Raw genomic sequence first — 27,280 nt, 5'->3', positions numbered from 1 at the left:
GATTAATCTAGGGGAAAACCTCGTCCTAGTTAAGTTAGGGGTGAAGTCTCACTTAAGATTATATTATCCTCCGCGCCCTAGATGCAAAAAAATCACCGTTGCAGACCCACCCACCAAGTGGTTGAATGTTGAGACTCGGGAATATAAAAATTCACCGGATTGAATTGAGCAAAGCAATTTGAAACTGGAGTTGGCAACAAAAAAATATATTACATGTGAGTTTAGAACCAATTTTAATTTTAAGAGCCACAAAATTAGAATAAATTTTAAGAATTTATTACGTTCAGTTTTTAATTGGGTTTTACGGAATTGTCCGAGATGGAAATTGTAGAAGAGGTAAATCAGCTATAAAATCACTCATCGTCGTAAAAAGAAAAAAACAAAGAGAAAAAACCACATAGGATGGTAGATTCTGATCCTCCGGATTTGAATGTTTTCAGTACGAAAATCAAATGGTGTTTGCAAGCTCGTCCAAAAAAAACCCAAAACGCGTTTTTTCATTTATTTTTTATTATGGAAAAAGATAAATTTGGCACGCTAGGCGTTTCTCTATAAAGGGCGAGAAACGTTAACAGCGACGCTGTAAATTATTAAATTAATAAACATCAGAGAGGAGGGAGGGGCCGCCAAATCGAGATCTCGAAGAATCGCTCCCTCCGGCTTCGATATTCAAATTTTGTATACAGTATTCGAGAGATTTCGATCTCGTGTTTCAACCTGTGCTTACGTGAGCGAAATTCTGGTCTTTCCTGACACTTTCGAATGGTATATATATATATATGTGTTGATTTTGGAGTTATAATGGAGTATCTCTCCTCTGCGATTGTTTCATTAGCGGAATTTCCTTCCTCAATGAAGAAGAAAAGCATGCAGGTTTCTTTTTTCGCTTCTCCATAGATTAGACTCTGTTTCCAGCTTAGAGAGAGAGAGAGAGAGAGGGGGAGAGTTAGTTTTGCAGGATGGCATTAAAGATGTCGGTTTGTTTGCACAGAGGGTCAGGCAACGTTAGGACTGTGGAGAAATCTCAAGTGTGGCAGCCCTGTAATAAGAAGAGATCCTGAAGTTTGTAGGGGAGGGGTTGGTAGGGAAAGGGCGAAGTGGGAGAGAGAGAGAGAGAGAGAGACGGTTTGAAAGAGATCAAAAGATTTTAAGATGGCTTCTCGCGCTAGTGGTGGTTTCACCGGCAGCCGGATGCGTGTTGGGAGATACGAACTGGGTCGTACACTCGGAGAGGGTACGTTTGCGAAGGTGAAATTCGCTAGGAATGTGGAGACAGGGAAGAATGTTGCCATTAAGATTCTTGACAAAGAGAAGGTTCTCATGCACAAGATGATCGGTCAGGTGGTTATCTTCATCTTCTCTGTTTCTTTCCTTTTCTTTTTTGTAGGAGGATTTTGATTTTCTTTCTTTCTCGTAGTTTATTAAATGTTTCATAACCATGTGGACTTGGTTCGTTTGATTTTGTCGATCCGTTTCTTCTGATATATGCTCTTAAATTCCTGCAGTAATTTACGAATGGTTATGCTTGCAGTCTTCAATTGCTAGAAGCTGGAACTTTATTTTTCTTTTTAAAAAATAAAAATAAAATTGTTATTCTCCTCCGTTATTAATTGTTATTGATTTTAGTACTCGATCAAAACACTTGTGTTTGTTTTCCTTTTGGTTCAGTTTGAAAAGTGATGCAAAACCATGTTACTAGTGCAGTATTGATAAGAACCATGACTGTTTTGGGCCCAATACACAATCTGAATCCACTTGATAGAAGAACTGTTTGTTTGAAACAAAAGGAAAGTAAGAGCACATTTTTGTTCTCCACAAGTAGTATTCCCCTGTTTGATTTTTCTTGTTTATTTGGGTTACTTCGTTTAAAAGTTCATTAATTTGAGATCGACCACATTTTCCCATTTTCTTAGATTAATCTAAATTTTGTATGCGCTAGCTTAACTTCCTATAATTTCATTTTTTTTCCTACTTAATTTCATTTTCCAACCCTTTGAAAGATATGGATCTTAAATCTGTAGATTGAACATGATCAGTACTAATTGTTGGCCTTTGCAGATTCATCGTTGCCAATACTAATGGTTCTCCTTTGCAGATCAAACGTGAAATCTCGACCATGAAATTGATCAAACATCCAAATGTCGTACGCATGTATGAGGTAGGTTCTCTAGTTCCCTTAACCTTAAATGGATATTAGTTCTGCTGGACATGCATGTGATACTTGATAGGCCAACGGCTTGTATGTTGTTATGCTTAAGCCTTAGCCATAGCCCTTGCTTCGCAATTATGTTTTAGAAAGTCTCTGAATATACAAGTCTTGTGTGTATGCATTTACTCAAAGTGGCTACTATTTTTTGCAGGTGATGGCTAGCAAGACCAAGATATATATTGTAATGGAATTTGTGAATGGTGGTGAACTGTTAGACAAAATTGTAAGATGTTATTTGCTTTAATTCTGTTTGTCTTCTTAAGACTCGAGCAAGTTCATAATATTAGATCAGGAAATAATCGTATAATCAAATTCTTCTTCTCACGTCCCCTTCCGACTTCCTATATGCTAGGCCAATACTGGGAGGATGAAGGAAGATGATGCAAGAAAGTATTTCCAGCATCTCATCAATGCTGTGGATTATTGTCATAGCAGAGGCGTTTTCCATAGGGATCTGAAGGTTTGAAAATGAGCCTTTTGGGCTTTAGTTTGCATTTATCCCCTTTTCCCCCAGCACCATCTGTAAAACCCACATGACAAACAATTGGAGTTGTGGCATATTTTATTGGGAAAAAGTTAAAAAACCTTCTAACATGGGTTTTCTTATTTAGCCGGAGAATCTGTTGCTAGATTCAAATGGAAATCTCAAAGTCTCAGATTTTGGATTGAGTGCATTACCTCAGCAAGTTCGGGTGTGTATGATTAAACCTTCTTTGAGTTCTTTCATGGTTTGGATATTAATACTGTTGTCATTGATCCTGTTAGATTTTAAAACGATGTAACTATATCCAGCATCTCTGTTGTCTAACCACTTTTATCTTATATTTTGCCACATATAAAAATATGAATAGAATAAAGCAATAAACACAAAACAATCTGTAGAAGATATAAGACATTGAGCTTCTTGTGCCTTTTTTTCATCTCAGAAAGATGGGTTACTGCACACAACATGTGGGACACCAAATTATGTTGCTCCAGAGGTATATTAGTTCTGACTGCTTTCTGGATAACGAAGTATTCTTTTACTTTTTTTAAACTTCTTTTTTAATTTTTGGCCTCAGTTTGGGTTCTCCTTTTCTCTAGGTGATCAACAATAAAGGGTATGATGGAGCAAAGGCAGATCTCTGGTCGTGTGGGGTCATTCTTTTTGTCCTTATGGCTGGTTATTTGCCATTTGAAGATTCCAACCTTGTAACACTGTATAAAAAGGTGAGTTTCTAGTCTATGAACATTTTGTTATATCCACTAATCTAGATATCTGCTAGCTGATGCACAACAGCAGCAACAACAATGACAACAAGAAGCCTTGTCCCAAGACTCCCAACATCTGCTATCTAATAGCCGTGATTTATAAATTGAACCTCTAAAACAGTGGTGGAATATATTAAAACAAAGAAGAAGAATGAACAGGGATTTTTTTTTCTTTCCCTTTTTCTTTCTTAATTGTAAGTTAAACCAGACCAGGAAAAAAAATACCCAGGAATAGACAACTTTAAACAGGATCATAGAACAAGAGGACAAACCAAAACTTTAGGTAAAATTTCCTAACTGAATCCTGACAACTCAGGATGGTTCCAACCTTCAATCGGTTACCTGTTCTATCTGTGGATTTCAGCCCGCAAAGTTTGCGCTAGATTTGATAATATAATGATGTGTTTCAAGGGAATCCTATTATCCTAGGATACTGTGATTCCTGGTAGATCACATTTAGAACTCTAATGTCTTGAATCAGAAAAGTTCAGTACCCAGAAAAGGATGTCAGAAATTTGTATAGCAGAATTTTATATCTCAGCACAGTAGTTGAAAGGATTACTGTAAGTGGTAATAGAAGAAAATTGATGTTAATCTCGAAACAGAAATATGATAGATAGAAGAGATAACCAGGGCAGGAATCCGGCAACTAATAATCCATAGCAGCAGCAGTAAGCCACTATACCTATCTATGGAGTTTTTTTTTGTTTGGGTGGAAAACTATCTATGGAGTTCATTAATCGAGATTCTAGCAGTCTCTAGAAATCTTAAAGTGACTTTAATTGAAAATACTACTTGGAATAGTCAAAACATACTAGAATTTGGCACGCTTACTCTAATTGACTTTAAAAATAAAATGTAGACCTAGAATGTTATTTCGAACCAAGGCCCAGCGCATAACTAGGCCAAAGCTTATTTCCGCTCAACTAGTTCTTTTATTATTTTCCTTCATCAAATGATTCTCAAAATGGAAGGAACAAGAATAAGTGAAATAATAAAAATATGTTTAACACTGAAAATAAGATGTGTAGTTTATGTTGCCAAACTACTTCAACATGGGTTGGATACAAATGTTTATATTATAGTATGTCAACTGCTTTGGATTCAAATATCCAAACCAGTGGCGACAGACTAATTGATATTCTGTATTTCTTTGAGCGTTAAATTAGATTGATAAAGAAGTTTTCTCAGTCAATTTGAAATAATGTTAAACCAGGACCTGATCTATAAGTATTTCTTTTAAATTTATCAATAAGAAACAATCTTCATTTTGAACTTGCAGGCGACCTTTAAATGCATCATATTGTTTTTTATATATTTATGCGTAAATAAATAGGTATGAAGGTGTCTGTTTTATAACTGAATAGAAATGAGTTATATTTATGAGTAACCTACGTGGTTGCAGATCTTTAAAGCTGAATTTACCTGTCCTCCATGGTTCTCCACAAGTGCAAAAAAACTAATCAAAAGGATACTTGACCCAAATCCTGCGACGGTATTGCCTTTTTCCATCCCAGTTAATTTGGTCTACTATTCTTCCATTAAGATGTTACTGACTGAAATATTATGTCCATCTCTTATTGCTTTCTAAAACTACTTCAATCTTTTTATGGCCTATTGCAGAGAATAACAATTTCTGAGCTGATAGAGAATGAATGGTTTAAGAAAGGATACAAGCCACCTGTTTTTGAATCACTAGATGTTAGCCTTGATGATGTGGATGCTGCATTTGATGAATCGGGGGTAATATATCTTATATATTTTTGCCTATTATCTTTGAGGATATATGCTTGCAAGACTCTAAAAAAACCATTTGAGTGCAAATGTTTTACATTTCGTTCGGGGTTCAGGATTCTGGGAATCTTGTTGTGGAGAGGCGAGAAGAAAAGCCAGTCACAATGAACGCTTTTGAGCTAATTTCGACATCTCAGGGTCTCAATCTCAGTGCTCTTTTTGAAAAGCAGATGGTATGCTATTTCAACAGCTCTTTGCTTCCTTCAGATTAAACATGGGAAATGCCTTTCTTTCCCTCTCATTTTTTTAGATGTATTTAATTTGAGAAATTTACACTGCTTTGTTGGATATATTTCATTAAAATCTCAACCATTTGAATAACCTTCATATGTAACAATTTTGACGTGGCCACCTTACATGTTTGTCAGTATCAATGTGGTAATATGTTATATGGTTAAAATTATATCATTCTTCCCTCTTTGGGTCTTATATGGTTTCTGGGTTTTCCTTAGCTACTGACTGAATGATGCTAATGTTTTTCTTTGGCTATCAGCAACTTGCTAAAAAAGAAACACGATTTACATCCAAATGCCCTGCCAATGAGATCATATCAAAAATCGAGAAAGCTGCCACACCCCTTGGTTTTGAAGTGAAGAAGAAAAACTACAAGGTGCAATACTCTCTTTTATTTCCTCTTTTCTTCTTCCTCATTTACCAAATAGCCTTAAAAGTGTTCATAAAATTACGAGAGAGAAATAAGGAAGGGCCGGGGGGGGGGTGTGTTGGAAGGAACCAAAAGAAAATTAAAATAAGAAAAGGTTTTGTCAAAGAGACCTTAGGTGAAGTAACAAAGAATCTACACCAGGTCCTTAAAAAATACCACAGAGCACAACAAACTGCTAAACCATGTGCAGGATTTCTTTCCTATGATGAGCTTCATTTGTTTTCTAAGATGGTTTTGTCCGATCTGGCAGAGCTGGCTCAATGGCACACTTGTTTCTCCGTCTCTCTCTCTCTCTCGCATGTGGGTGTGTATCCATGTGCGGGCATGCATGCAGATGCATTCATGTTTTGACTGTTACACTTCCCTGCCTCGCTGCTTGAAATTTTAAGGATTTTACCAACATGGAAGAAGACAACCAAATTGGATTCTTTTGGTTCTGTTTCTTTTAACCATAAGATATTACTGTGCCCTTGTTTCAGTTGCTACTGGATACTATAGGTTTGTTTTAAGGACTGGACTTTGGTAGAATATCTACCAGGATTTCGTCACAAGCATCATGTGCTTGAGTCACTTATGCTAATAAATGGAGATAGTTTGGACATTGACTTGGAACATTGTTTTCTAGTTTTAGAGTTCACTTTACCATTCTGGCTCTCATGATGACATTTCTTTGGTTACTTTTTAGATGAAACTTCAGGGATCAAAAACTGGAAGGAAAGGCCAGTTGTCCATTGCAACAGAGGTACTTATCTTTCGATTCAATCATCTGCCTGGAATCATTCTCTGATTGGAAATAAATGGAGTGGTTGAGTGACCCTTTACAGCCTGGTTCCTGGATCTAAAATAATAATTTCCCTTCAATATGTTCCTTCAGGTTTTTGAGGTGGCCCCTTCCTTGTATATGGTTGAACTTCGCAAGTCTGGAGGAGATACCCTAGAATTTAACAATGTATGTATCACAATCTCATATGTTTGGAAAAGTAACTTCAGTTGATATGCTTCAACATGATTTTTTTTATGCTGCATGCCCTACTTAGCACCATGAAGTTTGCTATTTTTGCAATTTATTTTATCCCCTCTTATCAGCTACAATCACTGCAGTTTTATGTTTTAGCATCATTGCTTATACTAGGGATGCAGCTTGCTGGTCTTACCCATTGGATATTAAGTTGAGTATGTTATTCTACTAATTTTCTTAATTTTTTTTTCAGTTCTACAGCAACATATCAACTGGTTTGAAAGACATAGTGTGGAAAGCGGAGGAAGTGAATTGAAAATTTTCTTATGGTAAGTATGCAGTAACTCGGAAGCAAAGAACAAGAAAACACGCGGTTCACTTTTGGGGAAATGTTCTGTATGTTCTGTATATCAGTTCCATCCTAGGATCATGAATGATGTGCCTAAAGGGTTTACTATGATCACATCTTCTTATTAGGCTTGTGTCCATTGATGTATACTTAGGCTGAACAAACACACACTTATTGCCCTATCTATGAGAGCAACCCTAAACAAAACTATAAACCCAATGATCATAACTTTAGCCTTTTCCTTCAAATTTTCACCATACGACTGTTTGATGAGTTCAACAGTTCAGATGATTTGCATCTCCATGTTGGGTTAGCTTTCAGCATGACTCAGCATGGTAAATCTCCTTGATTATAGTAGTCACATGTACTAGGAAGACTGGGAATTGAGCCTGTTTACAGGCTCTAAGCCTGCATGTTGTTCTGTACAACCATTTACGTTTATTTTTCTCCGCCCAGTTATCTTCTGTTAAGCTTTTCCCATAGCAACTATTTGAAAGCTGATGATTCACACGAGCAATCCATCCGACTGTGACCTACTATCTCTTGACATTTGATGTTTTCTCTTCAGGGATTACAAAAGGCCTAATTCCAGGTCAATTAAAATTTGGGTTCACATAGAATTCCACCTCGAACTCCTTTAAACCGTTTTCCCTCCGATTTTTGTAGTTCGAATTTCCTTTAGCGTATTAGTTTTTTAATTTGTGATTTTATGTACTTCTAAAAATATTTATTCTTCCTTGCAGGTATAGCGAAGCGTTCGATGTGGTTACATTGTATGTGAATCAAACAGTACTAATTTGTATCCTTGGTCATCCTCTGTAAACCCCAGTACAAGTTCAACCTTCCCTCTGTTGATAAATGAGATCAATATCTTGTTATTAGTCATAGCTTTCAATGACTTCTTTTTTTGGTAAAAATGTCTTCCAATAATGGGTCAACCGGTACTTGTGAGACCCAAGCATACTCCGAGTTTGTGGCTGCACGTTAGTTGCCTACCAACAATTCTTATAGGCACTGTTTGTTTGCAAAATTGAGTTGAGAAAAAATGTTGGGAAAAATTAGAGGGGGAAGAATAGGAAACAAAATGAAAGGATTTGAGGCTACGTGTTAATTGCCTACCAACAACTCTTATAGGCATTGTTTGTTTGCATAGTTGAGAAAAATTGGTAGGAAAAATCAACATGTAGGATTTATATGTAGTGAAGGGAGGAATAGGAAATGAAATGAAAGATTTTGTATAAAAGTTTTAAATGTAAGTTTTAAATTTTTTACAAAATTTTATTTATTTAATGGGATTTTGAAATTAATGGGATGAGAAAAGAAAATTAACATGCTACATTAGCAAACAATTCGTCTGTCAATTTTGCTATCCCATTGAATTTAACAAGCCAAACTTTGACATTTATGAAAAAAAATTCTTTTTCAAACATTTTTGCATCTTATTTTTTTCTGCCCATTTTAGATTCAACAAACAAATTGTGCTTTAATTTTCTAGTTGTTGAGCGAGGTTTTAAAATTGAACAGAATCAAGACCCGAGTGTGACTAAGTCGTACAAATTCTGTTATATCTTCACAGGTTCAAATGGGAAGGGAGAGAGAAATTGATCCTCTAATAATTTCTTATAATAAATCATTCTTCGCCTTTCTACCCCAAAAATATATAATTCTTCACCTGAGAAGCTTGCAAAGAAGTCAACCGTGGAAACAGATCCCATATGTTACGAATATAAAAGATAACTTAGGTGGAGTAAAAACATGCATATGCATACAAGATAATGTATATACACACACACTAGCATGCAAAAATAATATTTGATTATTTATGTGGTTCACTTGACTTTTTTTTGGTTGGTATAAAGGTTCACTGGATGGTTATGTATCAAACATACATGGATTTTGCTATGAAAAAATAAAGCACTGAACAGAATTTAATTAGTTAATTTTTTATTCTTCTTAACCCTCTTAAGAGAATTAAATATAAGAACAGCTAAAAATTTTACTTTAAAGAAAGAGACTAAACAGCCTTTGTCTCCGAAAAATGCCATGGGTAACAAATATAGGCAGCATCAGGCATTAAGTTGCCCACCAGTGGTTCTTATTATTTTTTTTGGGGGGGGGGGGGTGAGGGTGTGAAAGTGCTTATAATCACATTAGTACATCACTAGTAGAGCCATGCTACGACGGTAACAGTAATCATCCATCATGAGTTGGATGAATCCTAGATAGTAGGACTTCACTTGAATGGATCTTAATGAGTAATTGGCAATGATAAAATCATTAAAATTTGGCAAGGTTGTTGAGTACCTCAATTGAGTGTGGCATCCACACCTAGGCAACTAGCAGTATAGAGTAAAATTTATACTATGCAGTTGTGGTTATTCTTACATACCATCAAGTATTAAAGAAAATCTTCAAAAGAAATACCAAGCAAATGCCAATATAGAGAATAACATGTCAAAACTGGTCAGATTGGCACATAATCCTTATCTAGTAACTACACTTTAAAGGGAACAATTTAAAAGCTTGCTTGCTCTCACCTTTAGTTGGTACAAATTATTTCGTATAATATTCCACAAAAATCTGGTTACAAAATTTAAACATACACCTGGGAATTTTAAGTAAATAAATGTGTTTTTACATAATCATAATTTACAAGAGTTTTGATGTTTTTAAGCAATACAAGACAAAAGTGCTAGACTATTTTTGTGATTGAAGGAGAAGAAGTAAAATATATTTCTTGTGAACCGAAGAAAACCTTGTGCTTTAGTATTATTTTATACGTACAAAATGTGGTAGAGATTATTCTTAAAAATAAAATTTAAGGCATTTTAATAAAACATAGAAACGAGTCATTCCACTCGTTAGCTAATGATCTTGATCTAAAATTTGGAGCCTATCAGCATATTAATTTGATTATAATCATGACTCTTTAGGGTTGGATCACCATAGAACCATAATAATTGACTCTTTTAATCTAGATCAATTATTATTAACTTTTTATTTGTAACAAAAAATCTAAAAACCACAATTGAAGGTTGAACATGAAAATGACGCAATAATAACAAAATGGCAAAATGGCAAAATGAATAAATATCAAATTTTCTCATAGAAAAAAGAAAAAGAAAAAATAGGTCAGAAAGGAAAAAGCCTCGTTTTAAGTTTTAACTCCCCATATTCGTCCATCTCAGCAGATGAACAAACCTCGTAGATTTCGAACATCTGTCATCTGGTGACGCGCTGCGCATTGCGCGTGTTGAAGGAGCTACGAGAATCTAATTCGTTCACCGTTATAAAATCAGAAAGGGGCGGAAGGTGGACAGAAAATTGATTTCTCGTTCGAGGAGGGCGGGAGGAGATATGAGGGAGGAAGTAAGAAGCTCAGGGGGAACCATGGATCCCTTACCCGTCGCTAGGTCTTCTTCGCCACCACCGACGCCTGCGGCGAGGTACTGTTTCTAACCATCTTCGTTTTACATTTTATTGTTTCGTTTTGATTTATGAAGTATGAACTACATTAAGTTTTTAAATTTATTTGGTGGATAATGTACTCTTTAAGTGTAAGTGTACCTTAATTCAATGGTGTAAGATATCTATCTGTTTTAATAACCATGCAGTTTGGCCAATTAGGTTGAAACTTCAAAATTTTTTATTGCTTCTGTGGTGAATTATTGAGTCTTTGTTTCTGCAGCTGATTTGTCCTGTTAGATGGAGGTTTTTCACATGTTGCTTTTAAAGATATTTCCGAACGAGTAACGTAAATATTTTGTGGTGTTGGTTTTGTCTGGACATTATATATATTGCTTCAAATTGCTTGAGGTTGTGGAATTGATGTTTACGAAAGGAGTCGGGCGTAGTCCAGTGAATTCTGCAGTAAGCCTCATTCAAACAGTGAGCTTGGTACACCTTAAATTCCTCTCCCAAGCTATCTAGAGCACTTTAGTAGTTAACTACTAGTTTTCCATTTTTCTGAAGAAAGAACAACTTTCTCATATAAATTATATACCCTGGAGATACTCTTTCATTGAAATGACTTTCTTTGAGGTCGTCTTGAAAATCCTATGCTGTGTATTAAGCATTATACTGGCAGCCATGGAAGGATTTCAGACTGTTGCCCAACCGAGTAATGTAGCATTATTACTCATCCACTCCTTTTATCTTGATAGGTCCTTTGTTAACAAGATTATTTGAGAAGGATTCTCCATTTGCTGCTAAAAGGGGTTGGTTGCAAGGTTTCCAATATTGAGGTGGGAGGATATTGTGATCTAGCATTGTGAATGATGCACCGGTATCAAAATTGGCAATTAGTTTTGTTGGTTTTGCCCATGTTGACTCTTGAATGGTTACAAGTGCAAGAGGAAGAATTATTAACTGGGTTTTGGATTTGAGAGAGCTGGAGGGTGGAGCTTCAGGCTGAGTTAGCTGATAAATCATACCTGCTTGATTGTCAGAGGTCCATAAGTCTTCCTCGTCTTCCCATTCTTCAGATTCATCTTCTGGAAGATTTAACATGAAGAGGGTTGTCTCATCTTCACTGTCTTCGAATGCTGCAGAAGGTGGAGGCATAGTCAGATAGTCCATCTTCCATTTGGTGGCGATGTAAACTCTAAATCAGTCATCCACTCCTTAGACTCTTCGAATGCTGTAGAAGGTGGAGACATGGTCAGATAGTCCATCTTCCATGTGGTGGTGAGATTGATTCTAACTGCCTGTGCCCAGGGAAGATAATTGGAGGCCTCTTTTTAGTTTAATAGGTGTAATCTGAACAATGATGTTTTCTTAGAATAATCCATAATGTTGTAAGTAGTTAATTCTTTAATGAAGAATAGACCAGATGTAATTAATCAGTTGACGTACCGCCAATAACAGCAGTCAGAAATAGCAGTAGGCATGAGGATAAAAACAACTGTCAAAGATCCCAATACCACAAAGGGGTTGAAACCTTTATGTAGGTGCCAAACTGTTGAAATTGCCGATAGTTATAATTGTCAGTGTCATCTTAGTTTTTGACGACAGACAGGCTAATAGAGGAGAAGCAGTCCTCCAAAAACCACAAGGGGTCAACCCAACTGAGTTATTTGTCGTGGAAAATCTACCCAAAGTGTATGGCTTTACCTGACAAATTGCTCAGTAAATTAAGGTTTTAGCAGTAGGAAGGAATATCTGATCTACCAAGTCATTTGTTTGGTCAAAACCCATACGTTGTCAAAACATATGTGCATGTTAAGAAAAACCCTATGTACATAGGTCAAAAGCAACAGCCTTGTATCTGATAAGAGCAGTTCAGATAAAGAAATTCTTCCTCCATATTACATTATTACTTAGTATCATTAGTGGCCCAACTTTTTTTGGATGAGTAAATAATTTTATTCATTACCAAAGGAAGAGGTGGTGGGCAAGCAACAAACAATACAAACCAAATACAGACCCTGCCTAGAAAAGGTGAGGACCTGCAAAAAAGGAGAAGCAAGAAGTCCCAACTAATCAGAACAACAAAAGGCTGGGGGGGGGGGGGGGGGTAGAGACCTACCAACCAGATCTGACCACCACAAAAACTCCAAGGGGTCCAAATTACTGCTACAGTGGGCATGATCTCTGTTTTCCATACTTAAATGAAATCCTTAAACTAATAGGGAAGGAGTAAGCACTAAGCATAAAGGGGGAAAGAGAATGAAACAAACCAGGGTGGAGCTAGGGGAATGGTGGTGGTCGAGTGGACAAAGTGGTGGCAGAATGGCAGAGTGGAAGGTTTTGAACGGAGAATTTGCTGACATCCTTCAGTATAATTGCTGGATAAAAGTTGAATATGATAGTGAAGTGGATATGCATGAATTTTCAGATTCTTTTAAACCATGAAATAGAAAATTTAGCCCAGGGAATTCTACTATTGTTTCTAGATAAATAGGAATTTCCTAATTCTTGATAAATTTCAGTATTCTTGGTTATTTGGCTTTAAACTTACGATAGGAGATATGGTTTTGGGAAATAACCCTTTCTATGCACACTTTCTTTTCCCTGAGATATTTGAAAGAGGTTCAATTTAGAAAGTAACTGATCTGCAGAACAGTCGTATTATTTGAAACCACATAATTGATTTGCATTGTTATAATGTTAACCCTGTGCTACCTGCTTATCTTACCAGTTCTGCAGGGGCATCCTCACCTGCAGTTCCAGTGAATATTGGCAGTAATGATTGGTTGGGCAATGGCCAGGGTTCAAAAGCAGGTTCGCTATCTTGTAATGGTTCACATCCTCCATGGAATTCCTTGAGTACAAGTGGTGGTGGTTCAAATCTTGGCTCCTCACAACCTTCATGTAGACCATGGGAGAGGGGGGATTTGCTAAGGCGTTTGTCTACATTCAAGCCTTCAAATTGGTTTGGGAAACCAAAGGTTTGGTCTATATTGGTTTTCTATCAACATATTTAAGTTCAGAATTATATGCTGGTATTATATGGTCCATTTCGGCATTTCCTTAATTTCTTGCAGCTTGTTTTTCTGTCCTGTGTAACTCCTTGCAGGTTTCAAGTTCATTGGCCTGTGCCCGAAGAGGATGGGTAAATGTGGGTGCTGATAAGATTGAATGTGAGTCATGTGGAGCAAGGTTGAGTTTTACTTTATCGGCATCCTTGACACCTTCTAAAGGTATTTATCGAAAATGGGTTTGAACTTTGAAGAAGGCTTTTCGCTGTCCTTTTTATTCCACTATTATTTCATTTCCAGTTCAAGGCAATGGGATCTGATTACTGTTAGTTGTGGAGCCACATAAGGGCCCCCCCCCCCCCCCTCTTTTTTTTAAAATTTGATTACTTCTCTGTTTTTTTCTCATTCCACATGTGAAATACCACTATTTGGTCCCCCAATATTAAAAATAAAATTTGAAGATAAAGATGACGGGTATAGATGTCATTATTAATCATTATCCAACGGTTACCATTAAACCCCTACTTTTAAGGAACAAAAAGTTAAAACCTAATTAGAAACTAACTCACTATCCATAAATTTCTTCCTGTTTATTCTCTCATATTTCTATTCTTATTAATTCTCTCATGAGTTTCCTTTTTTATTCCCTATTTTTTTTTCTCTTCTTTCCTCACACCTCTCACAAACGGCTTAGGTAGTTAGGAAAAATTTGGAAAAGCTAGCACACGTTGGAGTTTTCCTAAATCATCTCCACAATTATTAGGTATTCACTCTCTTTCTCAATTTTCTTTTCTTTCTCTTGCTCTCTCACTCAATTTTTTTAGTATTCTTTTCAGAAAACCTTAGAAAATCACGAAGGCATGAACCAATTTGATTTTTTCTTTTTCAATTTAAATACTGAAGTAATTGTTTTTTCTAACATTATATTGAAGTAATAGGTATTCTCTCATTCTATCTCAATTTATATTTCTCTCTCTCTCTCTCTCTCTCTCTTTTTTTTTTGTTATTCTCTTTAAAAAACGACGACCTAATTGATTTTTTTTTTAAATTTAATTATTGAACCAATTGAGTTAATTGTTTTTCTAACATTGTATATTTGGATTGTTGTATTGAACTAATTATTGAAGTAATTGTTCTATTTAAACAAAAAGAAGAATTATTGAGGTAATTGAACTAAAATATGATAAAATATTCTAACAGTGGGTCTCACATGAGCCCACACAATATGTGCAGTGACTTAGTGCTCTCCCGATTGGGAGGTGATCTGGACTTATTATCCCCCCCCCCCACGTTTAATCTTGGCTCCGTTGATTACTGTAGTGGCAATTGGTACTATTTTTGCGGTTAGCTGTTTTTAAGCAACACACAACTTGTTCCCCAAGAATCTAGAATATGAGGAGGTTTTAGAACTTTCCTCAGCCACGTGGTGCCTTTCTTTTAATGATTATATTAAGCTTGAATTACCTTGAGATATCGTTTCCTTTCCCTTTTCTTGGACTGTACTTTTTGTCATTGATGGCACTGAGTTGCGAACACTAACATTTGTCAGTTCTCATCTTATGCTTGAAGTTGATGATGCCAGTGAAAACTTTGCAAAGCAGCTTGATACTGGGCACAAGCTCAGTTGTCCATGGAGAGGAAATAGCTGTGCAGAAAGTTTGGCACAGTTCCCCCCAACACCTCCAACAGCGTTAGTTGGTGGTTATAAGGATCGATGTGATGGACTCCTGCAGTTTCTTTCTCTTCCTGTTGTAACTGCATCCGTAATTGATCAGATGCGAATATCACGAGGCCCTGAGGTTGATCGCTTTCTTTCCCAGTTACAATCTTTTACGACTGGAGACTTGGGCTTTAAAGCAGAGAGCATTGTAGGAGCAGAATCTGCACGAGAAGAGGCCTTGTGTGAATATTCTCATGTAAGATAATTGTAAATCATTACTTATCCCGTGAATAGCTGAATTAACTCACTGTGTTAAGGTTTCAGGGTTTGTGCTGTTGCTGGCTTGACTTGTGATCCCTGGCTCCCTGCTTGTCCAAACCTTGCCACCTAATATCTCTTACGGTTCGACTGTGGTTAGGATAGAATATGGAGCTAAAATTCTTTACTATCTAGTAGGCTGTGAGAATTTCCTATTAAAGCTTGACATTTTCGTTAGATGAAATTGGCATTATAAAATTTATTTACATGTTATATCTTTCTGAACAGTTTTATGAGTTTATCTGATATCACCAAACAGAGTGATTTTTCTCTCATGATCATGCTTTTCATAGCTTTGAAAGTCTTTCTAATTTTATTCTTTCTCTGGCCCGATGAAATTCAATATTTTCCTTGCTCATTCGGCTTGGATTATTTCATGCTATTTGATATGATTTTCTTCTCTAAGTCATGTCAAAAGTTAATAAAGAGGCCTTTACCACGGGCTGATGTTTGTAGGTAATTTTGTATGTCATGTTATTTATCTTCCAGAACCTTCCTGGCTTTGCTTATGCCTTCAATGCATATTTAATAATATGGGGACATGAAGCCTATGGTCCAGGCATGTAGCTGCTTCCCTTGATTTTACTGATGCTTAGTTGTGTTGTTGTTAACTAATTGAACAGGCACAGAGGTTGATTAGTCTCTGTGGATGGGAGCCTAGATGGCTTGCAAATGTGCAAGACTATGAAGAACATTCTGCTCAATCAGCCAGGAATGGATATTCTTTTGGTCCCACCTTCCAACCTTCACAGGATCCAGGGCCAAGCAAGCATAGGATCTCTGCTTCGTCTAAAAAAGACACTGGAAAGAAAAAATTGTCTTTGCTGGAGTCCCAGTGTGAATCTAGGTCGCCGTTGTTAGACTGCAGCTTATGTGGTGCTACTGTCAGAATCCTGGATTTCATAACTTTACCTCGCCCTGCTCATTTTTCTCCTGGCAATATTGAAATTCCTGAAACAAGCAAAAAAACGGCATTGACGCGAGGAGTAAGTGCAGCAAGTGGAGTTAATGGATGGGTTGCTGCTGATGGTGTGGAGAAAGAACAAACTGAGGTTCGTGATGAAGCGGCTACCACAGATGAAGGAAAATCACTGTCGAATGTCGGTATGAATTTGAATCTTACTATGGGTGGAGGATTTCCATTCACGCAGCTGGGCATTGGATCATTTCCTGAACGACTTCAGGTAGCAGACTTAGGAAGGGATCTAATGATTGGACAACCTTCAGGTAGTGAGGTTGGTGATCGTGCTGCGTCATATGAATCACGTGGCCCAAGTACTCGAAAACGGAGGTTGGAGGAAGCCGGGAGTACAGTTGACAGGCCGCATATAAGGATGCAATGGGCTGATAGTATAGAGGGAACTGTCATAGACCGTGATGGTGATGAAGTTGATGACAGCATACAGTATTCAGCTGGGCCTTCAAAGCGTGCTTGTGATTTGGACATCCGTGAAATGTACCAGTCATCACATGCGAATCGTTTATCTGGTGCTGGTCCTAGTCATTATATGGGGTTCGACATAGATGCTGATGCTAACAGAATTGATGCATTGCATCGAGTAAATGATTATGTCATTGGTCCAACATCTACTAAAGACTCGGCACGTGCCTCCTCCATTGTTGCAATGGATACAATTTGTCATACTGCAAATGAAGATTCAATGGAAAGTGTTGAAAATTATCCTGGTGATGATGATGTTCTATCTCCTTCTTTATACAGGAATCCAGACATGAATGATACATCTGAGTTGAACTATAGCAATCAAGCACAACAAAGTGCTTGTTTCCAACCAGCTGCTGAAAGAGTTGGTGGAGAAATGGGTGTCAGTAACACAACTGACGGTGAAGAAATATTGAACACAGAAACTGTTACTGTTCATGCTAGGAATGGGTTCAGCTTTGGTATAAGTGGAGGAAGTGTTGGTATGGGTGCTAGTCATGAAGCTGAAATTCATGGGACTGATGTCTCTGTGCATAGACCTGACAGCGTTGCTGGTGATGCTGATCCAATAGCGGAAGTTACTGAAAATCAGGGCCAGTCAGGTGAATCTCCTACTGATCCTGGGCTAATGGGTGAATTTGTTCCTGGGGAAATGGAGAGGGAGGAACTTCATGGGGACAGTCAAGAATTGATGTCTCGGTCTGTGGGAAGGGCGGATAGCAGCTCAAAAATTGATGGTTCAGCCAAGGCTGAATCAGTTGAAAGTGGTGAAAGGATCAGTGAAAGTCACATATTGGCACAAGAGACCACTGCTCATCCTTCTCTTTCTTGCAATGCTGTAGTGAATTCTGGTTATGAAGCATCTAAGGAAGAAGTGGCTGGCAAGGCATCACTAGTGGATGAGTGCACATACCCTGTATTGGAATACGTTGGTGTAAACGAGATAGGTGAGAGTAATGATAACCTCTCTTTTCTTTAGTTTTTAATCTTTTTATTGCATTGTTTGAAGTGTTAATTTTCTTATACTTGAGTCCTTCAACTTCATTAATTGATTACAAATTGTGGCATTTCTGAATGGGACATCATCCTTTGGGACTTCCTCAATTGGTAGAGTGTAATATTTTGTTCAGTTTCTTGGAACTGTGACAGAAGTAAGAACAGACATTTATTGCTGATCTCATAGAAGGAATATTCTTTCAAAGTTATGTATTGTGAATGCTTCTTCTTCGAAATGTTATGTCATCCTGTTTCAGATTGTCGTGCCAAGCTGTTCCAATCCCTGATGGCTGGAGTTTTAGGCCCTACTAATGGGGTAGGGTTGGGGATATTGATTGACTCTTCAATGACATGCATGTGAAGGTCTTTTCTAGAAGATTTTATTTTGATGTTTGCTTCCTGTCTAGCAGTCATTTTGTTTCTATTTGATATAATCAGGAATAGAAAGCAATCTAGGTTAGTATCCAGTCTTATATGAATTCTACTGTTGCAAGAGAATTTCTCCTCTGCACAATGCACAGGTTTTCTTTCAGTTCTGTCAATGAAAGAGATCACACAAAACACCCAGATAATGAGTTTGGGAAAGCAAGGCTTTTGCCTTGAGTACTGTGCAAGACAGATGGTGAGGGACTTACCAAGGCAATAGGTGAGAGGCCTTGGTCACATCTTGTCCCTATCACACCTTTGCCTTTCTCTTATATCTTTCCTTTTCTTCTCCTACATTCTCTTCAATTGGGACCTGTTCCTGGAAATCTAGTTGCTGCTCAGTTGTGCTACTGAAGAGGAGTGTTGATACAAAAAGCAGAGATCAGCTGGGGGATTTGTGAGTCATGATGCAGATCCAGCAACAAATCCGGGCACTCGGTCTTGATGTCCAGCACCTAGAAGCCACTTTCAAGCAAGTAGATGATGTCTATTTTATACTTAGTTTTATTCCGTTTTTTAATCATTGGTTAAGGGTGGCAAACTTGTAACCTTTGCCAGGTTTCAGTCAGGGGCAGAGGTATCCTTCAATCTTTATTTTTAAGTTATAGTACTTGTAACAGTCTCCATGATTTAGAGGTGTTATTAATGTTTTATAGTGTCCAATTCATACTGTCTCTTCAAGGATTTTATTTCCTGGTTCTTTTATGAATTATAAGGCGGTTTAGCCAATGGAAAAACTACAAGGAAAGTTCACTTTTTGCATTTTGCGGCTTTGGCTTGGGTGTATTATCTGTTTGAGGGTTGCTGACCTAGCATTTGGGGTCTTGATTAATGTTTCTTGGTGGTTAAAGTCCAAGTACCTGTGACCTTTGGGGTTTGAAGTCCAAGATGGTTTAGATTCTTGGTCTTTCAAGTCCACCAGGATTCTTGTTTAGATTGTGGATTCAGCCTGCCATTGCCATCTTTTTCTTCCCCATAGAAGAACGACATCAGCAGCAAGGTTAGTTGTAGATCAAGATCTTGGCCCCCCAAGCCACTCAAACTTCAAACCTACATCTAGCCCAATCTGCCCGTCAGATCATCAACAAACTTGGAGGATCATTCTGCATATCATTGTCTATATCTCTCCAGGTTTCACCCCTTTTTGACATGTAGAAAACCTATCCTTATCTATTCACCCATATCAAACCATACCAAGAATCTCCCATAAACTTTTACCTGTTTGACTCTGAATCTCAGTTCATTCTGTGTGAACCCTTCTCTAGATCATTACAACATTCCACCACATTCTGTTAACAAAAATTGTTACTGTTCCATCTGAATCTAAGGGGTGCTGGAATAGAGAAGAAAAGTATAAGAAAGAAACCTGAGAAGACTCAGAGTTGTAGTGGGGGAAAAGGGGGGGGGGGGGCTGCAAAGATACAAACTTCAAGTTTTACTTCATCTTTTTGATTCCATCCTCTGTAAGCTGACTACAAGTGTTCAAATAAAAAAGAGACATACTTGAATAAAAAAAAAATATAGTGGGACTGTTGGCAATTTAAAACTAACTAAAACTGAAATCTAATTATCTTGCATAAATTAAAAATCTGATTACATAATTATCCCAATAGATCAAAAGTAAAATCCTGCTTTACCTTTAAAACTCCCGCATGGAACGCTATCTCCTATTTTATCTCCTTGCAAGCTTGGGGCCCACCAAATATGAAGAATAATCTCCTAGGTTACTGTTCACATTACTGTAGTGTGAACAGTAACTGGTTGTTCTGCATCAGAATCCAACATGTCTGATTTGGGGTCACCACATAGTGGCATTCCATACATGATACACCCCAACCAAAATTCGAGAAATCCCATCTTTCCCCATTTTAGTTGGTTCTTATTGAGATCTTGGCTATCTGGCCCTCATTAAATTGAGGATACATCAACTCTCTCTTGTTCATGATACCCTACAGCTGCAGAAATTGGGAGTTTCTCTGGCTTCCACCTTTCTCCTCCAGAGCTACTGCTAACACCAGCAGGTCATGGTGAATATTTGATAAATTGCAACATCTACTCCAGTTCTTCCTTTGACCTGAGTTGCATCTCCATCCAAGGTCCGGCTTGAAAGTAATGTATGTGCTCCGAATTATTTGTTTTAAGGTTGTAGCTGTTGAGGAAGTCATCTTATCAACTTAAGCGTCCATGTTGGCTCTGCTTACTGACTTGTGGTCTTTGTGAAAGAGGGTTAATGATTATATAATTTGAGGTTCTTCTTCATTCTTTTGTGGGGTGTCACTGACTCAAACAGAGTTCATGCTGAATCTCTTTTATTTATTGTGATAGGTGTCTTGCTTTTCCAAGACTAGGCTTGATCAGTTGTTAGATGTTTAGACAGGATAGGTAGTAGTCTGAAGTTAGTCACTTCAGTCACTTGATACCCTGTTTTGGGGAGGTTATTCATTATTTTTGGAAATGGCAGGATCTCATCATCCAGTCATTAGATCTCTGTGAAATGTTTGGATCATATTCGTTTTCTACCTGCGTACTTCAAGCACAAATTTGTTTGATCTAATTAATGGATCTGGAGATGTATGAAATCTTCTAAAATGGAGCATCTGCACTTCTTATTCTGTGATTTAGCCCTTGACTCCGGATCCCGCTGTTGGATGCCCTAGAAAATTTGGGCTTTTGTTTCTTCTTCCAGGGTCTTAAAGTTGACACTGGAGTTTGAGTTCTAAATATGTTATTAGATCTGGAACATATGGCCCCTGTGGTCCTTCATGGTGAGTGGATCCTTTTACCTGTTAAAATTGTAATCCTAGTCCACCAATTAGGAAAAGTAGTTACTTAAATTATTAGGAAGAAGTTTGCTGAAATAGTGACTCAACAGGGGACTAGTAATTTGCGTGTTTTACTGTGGACTCCCACATCTACATAACAACCATTATGGATTGGAGTGGGATATCCCTTGGCTTCAATGGGTTGAACTGGCATGGATTTGAAACTGCTTAGCTCCACCCTCAGTAGAGGAGGATATGGTTCTCTGATGTTGGTTTTCTGGTTAATAAATCACATTATCATTGTTTATTTTGCATCCATATTTTTATCATCTTCTGTTCAATATTTACCCCCTCCTTTTCTTCTTCTCGTTTGCTGACCAAATTGTGAAATTTGACTTGTTCAGGGCCTCCAAATGGGGAAAGCTACTATCAAGAAGCTGTATCATTTGATCCGATTAAGCATCATAATAGTTTCTGCCCTTGGGTGAATGGAAATGTAGCTGCTGCTGGCTGTTCTAGTGATGACTCTACTACTATTGTTGGTGGCATAGCCCTTTGTGGGTGGCAGCTGACTTTAGATGCCCTGGATGCCTTTCAATCACTCGGCCATGTCCCTATCCAAACAGTGCAATCAGAATCTGCAGCATCTTTGTACAAGGTTTGTAGGATTTTCTCCTCAAACATGTCTTGTTGATTTCCTGATATTCTTCCTTCTTTTTTGGGTTAATTACACTTGAGGTACCTCATGTTCCAGGCGCACAGTTTAAGCTTCCTAACAGATAAAAATTTTACATTAAGGATGCCATGAAAACAACTGGTGTTAGTACGCGTTAACAGTTAATAATGAAATGATCAAAATGCTGTACTTCTTTGCGGGCCTTGGCACAAGGGTAAGGTTTCTCCATTGTGACCAAGTGGCTGTGGGTTCGTGTGTGGAAACAACCTCTTTAAGAAAGCATGGATAAGGCTGCAGCCTGCAGTCATAATAAAATTGTAACAGTGGCTGCTGGTTCAAGTCTGGAAATAGGCTCCCGCCAAAGCAGGGGTGTCAAGGCTGCACATATTATGACCCTCCGAGATCCCACAAATGCTGGAGCCTCGTGCTCTTGGTTCACCATTCTTTTTAATATCAAAATGCCTTATATTTGTTAACCTATCAAAATAAATTCCAATGCGAAGGTTATGATTACATTTGGTTGATATAATTTTTGAAATCATGGCAAACGTTTTGGATACTCTGATACTCTGATTTATGAAAATGCCATCGGTAGCTTGAAAATATTCCCATTGGAAGGTGAAGTTCAGCTATTATTTTTTAAACTTTTTTATGTTTGATTTTGGTTGTGATTGTTCAATTTTCACTTTGAAAAATGGGAAGCATTATCATTCAACTTGATCAAAGATCCGGCCAATACAAATTCCTATTACATACTCAATGATAAAATGGCAGCATGTAGAAATGGGCCAACATGGATAGATGGCATGACTGATACTAGAGTCCCTGTTGGATTGAGATTTATAAACAATGCTTACCATGTCATTGTGGTTTTTTTCCGTACACCTTTCTTTTTTTCTTCTTTTTCCTCCTCCAGTTTTTGTAAATTTCTTGTGTTAGTAACATCTGTGACTTGTGGTGATGCTAGTTCCAAGTTAATTAACAAAGCTTTCTTCTTACAGGATGACCACCGAACTCCTGGTCAAAAGCTTGTGGCACGCCGCTCAGTAAGCAAGGGCCATGGACGTCGCTAAGTTTGGATCTCCAGAACAAAGGTATTTCCTGCTTTCAGTTGGTCAGAATTGATTGGGTCATATTTTTATGATCAGAAGCTTGAACTTTGAGATAAGATTTACTTCCTACTCTACATGAAAGATTGTTAAAAGTCTAGAATAACTACAGTGTTTAATTCATCTACTGCAAGAAGTTTACGAAGATTGGTTTCACTAAATAGCATGTTGATGCTGCACGCACTGATGCTTTTGCTCTTGGAATATGGTCAATTTAGTGTGGCTTCTCGCTTTTTTGGCTCCTTCAATTGGAGAGGATTATGTAGGCCCTTCTATTGCTTATGACCTTAACCCTCAAACAACTCTTCGGGAGTTTGTCATTGATCGAAGCATCCCTAGGAGGCCATACTACCTTTCGAAGCTTGTCATTGATCGGGCAACTCCCGAGTCAGTCCTAATACACTTGATCCTTTATTCTTCCTAGTTTTTCCAGCAAATCCATCGTAGCATCCTCATCTATGCTACACTTAGCTTCTCAATTTGATATTTCTTAACTGGCTCAACTTTCAGCCTTAAATCATCACAGCATATCGTACTACAGTCCTATAGAACTTCACTTTAAGCCTTAAAGGGATAAATTGGGCACATAACGCTTCAGATATATCTCTCCTCTTCAACCATCCCACTTCAATTCTTTGCAAAAACTCATCCTCTATGTTGCCTTCTTTATGATTCCTTACATTTAAATGATAATCATCTTGATGCATATTCTGCTGCAAATTGGCCTATTTTCTTCGGAATCAAGTCAATCAACCTAGGGTTGATAGATATGGGTGTTGGGCCTATTTTATGGGCCCAAAAATTTAATGTCTAGGCTAAGTATGAAAATATTTTAATTAGTTGCTTTAATCAGTATAAATTCTGCCCAACTTAAGATACAAGGGCAAAGTAGTCTTCTCCTTTTGTTTTTATTTCATTTTAAGTGTCCTAGTCTATGTCAATTGGTTTCTGTTTTAAGATAGTTTCTTATTTTGAGTTAGAGTCAGCTCGGAGTCCAAATCATATTAGGATTAGCATATTATGTATAAATTTTCTAGTCTATGCATTTTGGCAGAGTGCCTGTATACATTCACTCCGTTGGTTCCTTTTCCTTGAAATGGAAAGAAGATGATACACTTGAATTGTATTATTTAAGTACTTATTGTGGGAAATCCACTTCTCCCACAGCTCAGCCTTATCTCTTTTAGGTGCACTTGTTCTGTTTCTGTTAGTTTAGCCCCTCCTTGCCATTATGAAATCCTTCAGGCTCACTAACTGATGCCATCATCTTCATCATTGTCTTGACTGTCATTGAATGTTTCAACATTTGGAACACCATCTGAGACAATTGCTCCTGGTGGTGGTGGTGATGGGACCTCATAAGAAAAAAACCCACATAAGAATGGATGTCCTATCCATCCAAGCTGACTTGCCAGCTTGGGAGTTGGTACAGACATTCTCAGATGATCAAGGAAACACGTGTGCCTAATCAGGTGCCTGTTCTTCCAATAGATAAAGCTGCTTCACATAAAATGTCAATTGATAAGCACCCAGGTAATAGTGAAGACAAGGCTACTATAGAGAAGCAGTCTTAGTTGTCCCTTCTCACTGTTAACAGAATCCATCATTGCCTAAATGCAGTAACAAATTGTAGCCATTGTGGTCCCAGAAAAGAAAAGTAGTGCCTGCATGGGGAAATGACTTACTAACATTGAAGCTTATAGGCAGCTAGAGTGGGATTCCACGAGCAGTGAACTGTCACAGAAAGAGCTGAATTTTCTGCATGCTGCAGAAGGCAGGAGTGTCTGGTGATCTGGTGATAGTTTGCGTTGGGTACCTGTTGCATTACCATCCCCTGCAGTGTGCGTTTCAAATGAGTCCAGGTCTCCACCATGGCTTCCTCCACAATAGTGTTACCAGTTGCGCGTAGTGATTTTTTTTTCAAAAATAACAGGCTCTTCACGATATCACTTGGATAGGAAGATGGTGTAGTTTCCCCTTGACACACCATACCTGTGAATGTCTTGGCCTCTGATCTCATTGTTTTATCTGATATTGGAACATACGGTTCCCTCTTCAATTCTTTCCTCTCTTTTCTATTTTGGTGCTATAGCATGATGTTTCTCTTTGTGATTATATTTTTGGTGACTTTCAAATGTATGTCTAGTCATTTTGCAGCTGTTTTGGTTTATCAAGCTACAGTTTATTATTCAAAACTACAAGCTTAATTCCTGTCTAGTTCCACTCTCAAATGTTGACGGGGATTGAACTTTACATTTTGTGGTGCAAGCATAGTTGCCAGCTTCAGCAGTGGGATGGCATTCGGCAGTTGCAGATTTCTCCAGCAGTTTATGTTTTGGCCCCCTCAAAAAAAAAAAGAAAAAAAAAAAAAGATTTCTCCTGCAGTGAAAAATAGAAGACCGTTATATTATATTTAGAAGCTATACAAATTTTGGATGCTTTTCAACAAAGTTTTTTGATTCAGAATGTAATACATGGTTCTTTTGTTTTCTCTATTTTCCCCATCATTTAGAATGCTGATTGTACTGCATTATTGCAATAATGTAGAGATGTTGAGATTACTTGGTGGTTGACAACTGGTGGTAGTGGTTAAAGCTTCATGAATTTTTTACTTTGGCCATTTACTATGCATGAGAAGGGGAAAAAGGGCATTGCAACTTGCAAGTTATAGTATAACGCTCTTGAAAGTGGTACTCTGGTCTTTTGAGAAGACAATCTATTGGTGGTGGGTTTGCTCTGCCTACATGACTAAACTCATTTCATGCATTCTGGGAATAGAAATGGATATGGGTAGTCGACTCTGATGGTGTTGATTTTACTGTTCATCAGAAGTAGTTTGTTGTAAATAAAACTCTAATTTTGTTTTAATATTCTAGATTAATGGAGTTTGTTTAATGCCAATTTTTAGGTTGTAACCGGTTACATTGACTCTTCCATTTATACTTATATGTTTTTAAAAATTATTTGGCTGGCGTGATGGTTGGGTGGGGGCCGGTGTTTGGTTTACTGCGTGGGAGATCATTCGCCTAGCCAATGAAGATGAACCTCCTAATAGAATGAAATGACTGGAATGTCTGGAATGACTCAAAAGAATTTGTTGACGACAAATTACCTAGCATTGAACCGGAGGAAACTTTCAGGAAAAAAAAAATCCCGAATTAGAGGAAACCTAGTGCGGAAAAAAAACCCAAAATGTCATAAGAATCCGGGATTCATGAATGCGAGATTTATATTCGTTTGGTTGTGAAAATTTCTGAATTTATAAAATTTAGATTTATGTGTATATAATGAAATCTAGAGATTTCACCTTTAATATAAAAACGCTAAACATTTGTGCATTTCATTCCACTGATTCAAGTTAACTAGATGTTATAGATTTAGAATTTCTAGATATTTGAAATTTCTAAGGGCCTGTTTGGTTACATGAATCCAGAGATTTCAAACGGATCATGAATTTGAATATACCCGTGGTATAAAATCTCTAGATTCATGAATTAGAGTCACCTTCACTAGGTGATCAGTTGGGTGGTGATCGGATTTAGCTATCATTTACCATTCCATCCGCGTCATGTTTTTGGTGATCAAAATTTTATTCCACACCCTCTTTTTATAAATTATAACTCCATAGATTTTAAATCTATAGATTTGAAATCTCTAGATATTTGAAATTTCCAGACTCATGTAACCAAACAGTCATGTAACCAAATAGGCCCAGGATGTATTTGTGTTGAGTATTTTATTGTACTGAATAATGCATTATAGTGCAAGCTTATAAAGAGATATATAGATATGTATCTTTAATATGAACACATATAAATTAATAATCATATCGTATGAAACTGTTGATATTTCCCCTTGGAAATTTCTCATCCTTGTAAAATCGGAGGATCCTTTCCAATGAGCATGCATCCAAAGGCTGGATTGCCTGCACGGGTTAAATATATATGCAGCTAGGAGTGTGCCACACAAGTGCCTCATTTGCTGGCAGTTTTTTCTTTGTTGTCAAAGGTTAGCCAAAATGTTTTTGTTTTTTTTTTATCTAAGGTTTATCTAGGCCAGCTTAGTTTTTTCTTTGTGTGTCAAAAAGGTTGGGAAAATTTTTGCCAAAATGTGTAAATTTCTTACTTTTCCTTTAAATCCTAAAATGATAGAGTGTTTGGTTCTGAAAGTCTAAGGTTCCTGATTCAAGGAACCTTGTCTCACGATGTGGCGCTTCAACTTTCCCACCCCATGCTATTTTAAAACCCC

The 27,280-nt window shown here is 37.4% G+C and overlaps 2 protein-coding genes across 5 annotated transcripts; both read left to right on the top strand.

Annotated features, from left to right (window-relative positions):
- Positions 1 to 610: 610 nt before the first annotated feature.
- Positions 611 to 8,528, top strand: CIPK23 (CBL-interacting protein kinase 23). The gene is made up of 15 exons (XM_089146156.1): positions 611 to 1,341; positions 2,096 to 2,158; positions 2,361 to 2,432; positions 2,562 to 2,669; positions 2,821 to 2,901; positions 3,136 to 3,189; positions 3,293 to 3,418; positions 4,866 to 4,955; positions 5,084 to 5,203; positions 5,311 to 5,427; positions 5,748 to 5,864; positions 6,604 to 6,660; positions 6,793 to 6,867; positions 7,130 to 7,205; positions 7,969 to 8,528. Exons 1-14 carry the CDS (start codon positions 1,153 to 1,155, stop codon positions 7,190 to 7,192), a joined length of 1,332 nt encoding a protein of 443 aa, XP_089002282.1. The 5' UTR covers positions 611 to 1,152; the 3' UTR covers positions 7,193 to 7,205; positions 7,969 to 8,528.
- A 1,899-nt stretch (positions 8,529 to 10,427) lies between these two features.
- Positions 10,428 to 25,985, top strand: LOC149025936 (uncharacterized). Of its 4 annotated transcripts, none has more exons than XM_089146155.1 (8): positions 10,428 to 10,671; positions 13,365 to 13,614; positions 13,743 to 13,866; positions 15,214 to 15,560; positions 16,246 to 18,010; positions 21,652 to 21,905; positions 22,925 to 23,017; positions 25,580 to 25,985. In XM_089146155.1, the coding sequence occupies exons 1-7, from the start codon at positions 10,583 to 10,585 to the stop codon at positions 22,994 to 22,996; spliced, it is 2,901 nt and encodes a 966-aa protein (XP_089002281.1). In that variant the 5' UTR covers positions 10,428 to 10,582; the 3' UTR covers positions 22,997 to 23,017; positions 25,580 to 25,985. The 4 variants fall into 4 exon arrangements, with proteins under 4 accessions (XP_089002281.1, XP_089002278.1, XP_089002280.1 ...); XM_089146152.1 differs by having other exon boundaries at positions 25,307 to 25,591; XM_089146154.1 differs by having other exon boundaries at positions 25,302 to 25,591.
- The last annotated feature ends 1,295 nt before the right edge of the window (positions 25,986 to 27,280 follow it).

This window comes from Hakea prostrata, chromosome 2 (assembly GCF_041222555.1).
Source record: "Hakea prostrata isolate BN-2017 chromosome 2, UWA_Hpros_2, whole genome shotgun sequence".
NCBI classification, from domain to species: domain Eukaryota; kingdom Viridiplantae; phylum Streptophyta; class Magnoliopsida; order Proteales; family Proteaceae; genus Hakea; species Hakea prostrata.
The sequence above is the reverse complement of the archived record's forward strand: the minus strand, read 5'-3'. Positions and strand labels throughout refer to the sequence as shown.